This window comes from Neopelma chrysocephalum, unplaced genomic scaffold, assembly GCF_003984885.1.
Source record: "Neopelma chrysocephalum unplaced genomic scaffold, ASM398488v2 Primary Assembly neopelma1_155, whole genome shotgun sequence".
In the NCBI taxonomy this organism is placed as follows: Eukaryota; Metazoa; Chordata; class Aves; order Passeriformes; family Pipridae; genus Neopelma; species Neopelma chrysocephalum.
The window spans coordinates 1,349,953-1,358,213 of record NW_020897817.1 but is presented as its reverse complement, the minus strand read 5'-3'; the positions used below and the strand labels follow the sequence as shown (position 1 = coordinate 1,358,213).

The 8,261-nt window shown below is 45.7% G+C and overlaps 1 protein-coding gene across 1 annotated transcript in view; it reads right to left on the bottom strand.

Annotated features, from left to right (window-relative positions):
* CSMD2 (CUB and Sushi multiple domains 2) overlaps window positions 1–8,261 on the bottom strand; it is a 245,534-nt gene that overhangs the window by 142,666 nt on the left and 94,607 nt on the right. Inside the window, exon 7 of the mRNA XM_027701316.1 lies at window positions 3,719–3,831. Within this exon, the coding sequence (XP_027557117.1) occupies window positions 3,719–3,831 (113 nt within the window). The remainder of the gene's footprint in view (window positions 1–3,718; window positions 3,832–8,261) is intronic.

Below are 8,261 nucleotides of genomic sequence, written 5' to 3'. Positions count from 1 at the left end.
TGAACATCCCAAATCCAGCAGAAGGGGGTGGAACAAGATGGTCCTTGAGGTTCCTTCCAGGGTCAGGACACCCCAACTGCCCAAATCCAGCATTTCCCTGTTACTCAACATCCCAAATTCAGCAGAAGGGGCTTGGAACAAGATGGTCCTTGAGGTCCCTTCCAGGGTCAGGACACCCCAACTGCTCAACCCCAGCATTTCCCCAGAGGTGAACATCCCAAATCCAGCAGAAAGGGGCTGGAACAAGATGGTCCTTGAAGTCCCTTCCAGGACCAACTGATAAACAGAGATCTCTGCCCCCTCTCCCCTTGATCCTTCATTTTGTTTGCAGCATGATGAAAGCCAAGCTTTACAAATGACTCAAAATTTAGACTAAACAAGGCACAATCCAGCAGCACTTGCTTTAGGGAAAAAATAATAAATAAATGAGAACAGTTCTCCTACTCTCTGCCCTCAAAAAAAATCTGGTATTTGAAAATCTATTTTGTTTATGAGTGGGAATGTGGAGCAGTACCACAAAGGGCTGTGTCAGGATAATTGGATGAACAGAAACTTCTGTTTTCTGCAGGGTTTTGCTGCTCACACACATCCAGTAAGATCTAATGGAATACTCAGCATCCTGTCAAACTTGAGAGATGACATTACAAAGCTTTTTTCCAGCCAGCAGCCAGTCAGGGGGTGTTTCTTTTAAACCGTTTCATGTCGCTCTAAATGAGAATTTAAGAACACGTTTATTTATTTTTAATTTTGGAAAAACAGCATTTCAGCAAAAAAAAAAAAAAAAATCTATTCCAGGGATCTCTGTTCTCCTTGCTGAGGGATTGCTGTTAAATACAGACCTGCCTGAGTCTCTCTGGGATGTTTTACCAGCACCTGGGATATTAAAAAATAGACAGTTTGTTCACAGGGGTTCTTACATTGGAGGTGAAGAAAATCACCCTCAAATCAACTGTTTGGAAAATCTTCTTTTAGCCAACCTATGGAATGGCTCTGCAGGAATCAGAACCTGGAGTTCATCCCACCCATCTCCTGGAGGGGCAGGACAGGAGGAGAAGGGAACAGGGCAGGGAGAGCAATAAAAGCTGCAATTATGTGTTGGTAACAATCAGCTAAAAAGCAATTTGGGGTCCAACTCCTGCAATAAAACACGTGCAGGGATGGAGAGCAGCAGCCAGAGCATCACCCACAACCTCTGGAATGGCTCTCCAGGAATCAGAACCTGCACAAGCACCAGGATTTTCCCTGTCCCAGCCAGAGCATCACCCACACCCCCCCAGCACCACTCCCAGCTCAGCTTCTCCATCCCTGCACTTCCAGCTGCCAGGGGGGGACAGGGGACACCTGGCTGTGCTGCCACTTTGCCTGATGAGGCACTTCCAGATCATTCCTTACCCCTGCAGGTCCAGGGCACCTTTGGGAGATGGCAGAAGGGGAGGGAGGGAGGAAGGAAAAAATCCCTGTGCATGGATTTCTTTCCAGTCCCATTTTGCTCTCACGGGGCGTGGGGGAAAAAGTGTTGGCAGGAGCACAAGATTCACCCTCAATAAAAGGGAGAAAGGGAAAAATATTTAACTCTGCCAGGAAGGGAAAAATGTGCTGCATTAAACAAAAAAAAACCCCTCTGCACAGGCTGATTGTATCTAACCTTGCTTTTACATTCACCCAGTGATTTCCAAACGAGGCCACGGATTAGGAGGAGCTGAGAGGGAACAGCCAAGGAAGGTGTTCTGCAAAAACTGAGGATCAATTTAAACAAGCTGGAAGGGAGATTGTTTTCTTATAGATTATCAGCAAAGCCAGACCCCGTCTCTGAGGACAGGGGGTGTTAATAAATGATGTATTTACACGTCTTCGGAAAACAGACAACAAATTAAATTCCCCCTCACCCTTCCTCTCCCTTCTCCTGGGCTCTGATTCATCTCTCCTGATGAAAAATGCAGTGGAGCTGCTCTCCTTTATATGGCATTATGTTCTGGAGGTGTTTCTCTCCACTGTGATATTTAGGTCCAAGCCAAGGTGATGCTCCCAAGGAAAGGGTCACACTGAGTTTTTTGGGGATTTTTCTTGGGCACCTCGTGTTCTCCAGCCACAGACCCCACTGGCTACAAACATCCTGCCCTCAGACCTGGCAGGTTTTTGGTCTTTTTTTATCCTGATCCAGAAATCTTTTTTACCCCAATCCTGAAATCTTTTTTGACCATCCCAGTCCCGAAATCTTTTTTACCCAATCCAGAAATCTTTTTTTTACCCCAGTGCTGAAATCTTTGAAAATAAAGCACTGAAACCTCCCCTAACAGACAAGAGGAACCTGACAAACTCCAAAAAACCAGCAAGGGGGGGAAAAATGAGTGGCAGGTCCCCCCTTCATTGCCCTGCTTCAATGCCACCTCAAGAACAGTTGTTCAGTTCATCCTTTAAACACTCAACACACAAGAGAAGAGTTCATCCTGTCTGACAACCCAGGGTGTGAGATTAGAACCCCCTGACATTGATCTAATCAGGGGAAAATTATAACATTAATCTTTACTTTTCTATTTAAGGAGAAAGGATGACTCAGGCAGGTGTTTTAATAGAAAGCAGAGGGAAAATGTGCTACCAAAAGGCATCAGCTGCACAGGGAAAACAAAAGGGGGGTGGTTTCCTTGTAATTTGAAGGAATTTATATATTCAAGGAAAGCCAAGAGGGTTAAATAACAGTGGTGGTTCAGAAAGCAAGGTTAAACAAGACTGCTAAGGCTGAACAGCCAGGGAACATCCGCACTGGGCAGGTTTATCCAAGGAAAATGGTGCAAACAGCTCCAAGGAATTCCCCCCAACCTGCCCCGTTCTGGTGACCCCCTGGTCCCCCCCAGGAGCTGCCCCCAACCCCAGGGCAGCAGCTTCCCTGTGCTTGAGCCCCCTGCCAGAACATCTCCTGGCCCTCACCAGCACCTGGGATCCCAACCCACAGATCTTTTTTACCCCAATCCAGAAATCTTTTTTACCCCAGTCCTGAAATCTTTTTACACCCCTGTACTGAAATCATTTTACATCCCAGTCCTGAAATCTTTTTTACCCCAATCCCAAAATATTTTTTACCCCAATCCAGAAATCTTTTTACACCCCCATCCTGAAATCATTTTACATCCCAGTCCTGAAATCTTTTTTACCCCAATCCTGAAATCTTTTTTACCCCAGTCCCAAAATCTTTTTACATGCCAGTCCTAAAATCTTTTTTACCCCAATCCTGAAATCTTTTTACCCCAATCCTGACATCTCTTTACCCCAATCCTGACATCTCTTTACCCCAGTCCTGACATCTCTTTACCCCAGTCCTGACATCTCTTTACCCCAGTCCTGAAATCTTTTTTTACCCCAGTCCCAAAATCCTTTTACATCCCAGTCCTAAAATCTTTTTATCCCAGTCCTGAAATCTTTTTTTACCCCAATCCCGAATCTTTTTTACTCCAGTCCCAAAATCCTTTTACATCCCAGCCCCGGAATCTTTCCAAGGCCAGGCTGGAGCCACCTGGGATGTGTCCCTGCCCGTGGCAGGGGGTGGAATTAAATACTCTTTAAGTTCCCTCCCAACCCAAACCATGGTGGGATTCCATCAAACCCACACTTCCAGGGATTCCAGCTGGAAAATTAACACCAGCAGGACACAGGGGGCTCCTGGAGCTGTGGATTCCCAGGAAAGCAGCGTGGGTGGGAGGGTGAGAGCAGCAGGAATATTTACCTTGGTACTGGGCACTGAAGCCCTTCTGCCTGTGGTTGCCATCAGAGGTGAAGTGGAGCCTCAGCCAGTTCTTGCTGCTGATCACAGGGGCAGGTAAATTCATCCCAGTGAACCTGCAAGGGAAGAAAAAACCCCATTAGTGGGTGGGAATCACCCCCAACACCCACCTTTCCAGGTGTTCCTGCTCCCACACTGATCCAGGAAAGCACCTCCACCCCCCAGGGGTTTCCAGCCACAGGATTCCCCCAAGTTCATTCAGCTCCTGTCCTTCTGTTGGCTTAAAGCACTCCAAAAAAAGTCTGTTTGTCTCAACTGAGGAGCAGGAAGGAGTGCAAGAACCATTGGATTTTTTCCCTCTAAATTGCCAGAGGATTTTGGGACTGGGGTCAAAAAGATTTCTGGACTGGGGTAAAAAAGGTTTCTGGATTGGGGTAAAAAAGATTTGGGGACTGGGATAAAAAGATTTTAGGACTGGGATGTAAAAAGATTTCGGGACTGGGGTAAAAAAGATTTCTGGATTGGGGTAAAAAAGATTTGTGGACTGGGGTAAAAAAGGTTTTAGGACTGGGGTAAAAATGTTTTCTGGATTGGGGTAAAAAGATTTTAGGACTGGGATGTAAAGAGATTTTAGGACTGGGATAAAAAAGGTTTCAGGACTGGGGTAAAAAAAGATTTTGGGATTGGGGTAAAAAAAGATTTGGGGACTGGGATAAAAAGATTTTAGGATTGGGATGTAAAAAGATTTTAGGACTAGGGTAAAAAAGGTTTCAGGACTGGGGTAGAAAGATTTCTGGATTGGGGTAAGTTGCCAGCAAGGAGAAGTGATTTATGATCCACCCCGACCTGGGCAAGATCAGAGCCATCAAACAAGGTGGAAAACTCCCCAGCCCTTCAGGTCTCTTTATATTTGTATTTTCTCTTAAAACACGCTGCTGTTTTTGCTTTAGTGAACTCCAGCTCATCCTTCCTGCCTGAGTTGTCTTTGTCTGGGACAACATTCCAGTCACAGCCCTTGGATTGAGTCACATAAAGGGGACATTGCCCTTGGCAATTCCAAAATATTTTGGAATCCTGTTCTTAATGAAAGCCAATTAATTATTTTAATCATCAACCATCATTTATTTAAAAACTGTTGGCATCCCAATGTTTTGTTTTTTTAGATGAAGGCAAAAGGATCCTGGAAATGTCCATCCCCAGGTGTAACTCAGGTTTGGTGACACATATTTAACACCCAGGAGGCATTTTAAGAGTCCAACCCGCCCTTCCAGAGGTGAATTCTGGCAAAGAGGGGGATCCAGGGTGTCCCTGGGCAGAGGATTTATTAATGAAAACTCTGTTAATGAACTTGCAGGGCTGATTATTGTGCATAACTAATGCATCTCTGCCACCTACAGCACAGACTAAACCCTGGATTATCCCCTGGCTGAGTCCTGCACAATGAGCAGCGTGACTGGGAACATCCTTTACGCTCCAAAAACCGCTTTTAAGATCGTTCCCCATCATTAATATATCGATTATTTCCATTTCTCAGCCCTTTCAGAAGCACGAGGTGTTCCAGAAATGGATTCTCTGTGGCTTTTTGCCACCCTTGGGATTGAATTGGAAACTTTTTTCAAATAACTAAACTTCAAACCAACAGATTTGGGGCCCGGATCAAACAGGGGGAGGCCAAAAAACCCAATTGTGAGGAAGTCACCGTGGCTGGTTGTTATGACAACGGGCTTAAAACTTCATCCTCTCAGCCCCCAAAGGCCATTTTATTATTCATTCTGAATCAATAGTCAAAACTTCTCATCAACAATCTCTGGGTATGCAGAGCCAAATTTTAACTTTCATAACTGTGGAGAGACAAGTAATTCAATGGAGTGATATTAAAAAAAAATGAGAGAACAATAAACTAAACCTGCCTGGATGAGGCAGAATTTCTCCTGCCCTACATTCCTAGTTTTGTTTTGTTGTTTTTTTTTAATATCCACATCCTTGAGAGGTGGATTCAGATTAGTAACCCACCCTTTTACCTTGGATTCCTCAGGATTCCAGGCTTTTCTTTTGACTTTCTTGCTTTTTAATGTCCATTTACAACCTGAAAAACCCTTCCAGCCTCTCTGTGTCCATCTGTCCCCTTGTCCCCTTCTTTGCTGCCCATCCCCAGGACACAGAACCCTCAGCCTGGTTTGGGCTGGAAGGGATTTAAAGCTCTTTATCTCACTCTTGATGATCTTGGAGGTCTTTTCCAACCTCATTGACCAGCAGGAGTTCAGAATTCTGCTCTTTCCCCTCCAACAGTTGGACTTTGCTGTCACCCCCTTGCCCCCAAGATGCAAAAATGCTTCTCTCAAACAACTGATTTTATCCCAAATATTTCCCAGCCCTGTTTTTAATCAGAGCACTGAGGTGTTGAGGGTTTTTTTTTTGAAGCCTCCACATTAAACACAATTCCTTTTATTGCATAACACAGAGAGGTTAATGCCATCAAAACTCCTCTTTTGAGGGAAAGCACTGAAGTGTGGCTTTCACAACTATTTTTCTTTATTTCTTTCCTTGCTCTTGTGTTTCCCAGGGAAGGCAGGCATTAAATATTTATCCCATTCACTCAGCCATCCCTCCCCTGGCACAATTAGTATTGCTGTACATGGATGGCACTGATTGCTCTGCATTCACTCACCATTATCTATTTACAACCCCAATTCCTGCTTTAATTTGTGGAGAGCAAGAAAGGGGGGGGTGAAAAAAAATCAATACAATGTCACAAAGTGAGGTGGAAGCACTGGGAGAGAGGAAGGAGGTGTTTGCAGGCACAAGATCCAATTTGAACCACCCTGGAATCTGATGATTTGGCTGTGCTGCTTCTCCAAGGACCCAAATCCAAGGAGCAGTTCCTGGGGTGGATGCAGGAGAGCAGGGAGTCAACTCAAGGTGGGAATTCCACCCGAAATCCCGTTGTGGGATGGATTTAAGCACAGAGATGATGGATTTAAGCACAAACCTGGAGGTATTTCTGTGCCCTGGAGCTGCCCAGAGCTGGGCTGCAGCTGAACACCAGCCCCAGTGAGCCCAAATAAGAGATAAAGATCATCACTAGGCATGTTTGATCATTTTTCCCCCCAAACTAATCTTGTTTAATTTAATCCCTCTGTTCACTGAATCTCTCTCTCAACATAATAAGAGAGAAGGATCATCACTGGGCACATTTGATCATTTTTCCCCCCCTGAACTAATCTTTTTGTTTAATTTAATCCCTCCATTCACTGAATCTCAACATCCCTGTTGCACAGGGATCTCCAACAGCTGCTCATCACTCCCACCAGCCAGGCTTGGACCCACCCTGGAGCCTCCAACACACATTTAGGGTGAACCTCTCTGATCCTGCAGCTTCCCAGAGCTCAGCTCCTCCTTCTCCAGCTCTGGCTGAAAAGGAGACCCTCTGCAGTCAGTGGGAGAGGAGGAGGAGGAGAGATTCCAGGAGAGGGGAGTCACAGAAAGCCCCCTGATCCCTGTCAGGGCCAGTCAGCAGGAGATTTGAGGAGAAAATCACTCCTGGAGCCTTGGCAGAACAAGAAAACCAGGATCACCCCACCCCTGGAAGTGCCCAAAGCCGGGTTGGGTGGGTTTGGAGCAACCTGGGCTGGTGGAAGGTGATCTTCACTGGATGATCTTCAACTCCCCAGCCCATCCCTGACTCCAGGAGACACAACCTGGAGCTGGAGCTGCTCTGCCAGAGCCTCCCCTTCCCTCCCAGCCTTTATTGCCCTGAACCAGCCCAGCTATTCAGAGATTAATTTCCCTTTCAGTGCATCTCAGGGACATATTGCAGCAGCTCTTTATATCTCCACCTCTTATTATTCACTTCACCTGTATTTTTAAACTTTTCATCCAAACCTCTCCTCGAATTACCAGGAGAGCTGTACCATTAATTCTGAACATCTTATTTGAGCTTGTCTGCTCTCTTTAAACAAAATATACTTAAGCACCTCTAGACCTCATTTTTCGGTCGCCAGAGACATCTCATCACAATGGACTTTTACAAGGGAAATGAATAATTAGATTAAAGTTATTGTTATCCCTTTAATGCTGTGGGGATGGAAAGAACACACCTGCATTTTAACTCTGTGCAAGAGGCTGGAATTTACTCAGGAAATGCAGGGAGAGATCCCACATCACCCCTTGGAAAGGCTTGGAAAGCATCAAGGGGTGATGTCTTAATCCCCAGGGATTCCTGACTGTGGTGAATCCTGGAAAAACCACTGGGAACAATGATAAGGAGCTTCCAAGTCCCTTCCTTCAGCACCACATTTTTAAGACCCCCCCCAGTGGGGCTCCTGGGACAGGTTTCCACAAGCTGGTTCCTGCAGGAGGAGGAGGAGAAGGGAACTCCTCACCTCCCAAAAGGAATAAAAATGTCCTTAAGAGGATGAGTTATCTTAGAAATGCAAGTGTGGAAAACTTCTTGGCATGTTCATCCCACCACCCTGCAGATCCCAGGGAATGGGATGAAGGCAGAGCAGCTCCTGATCCCTGGGAATGAGCTCCAAGTCCCTTCCTT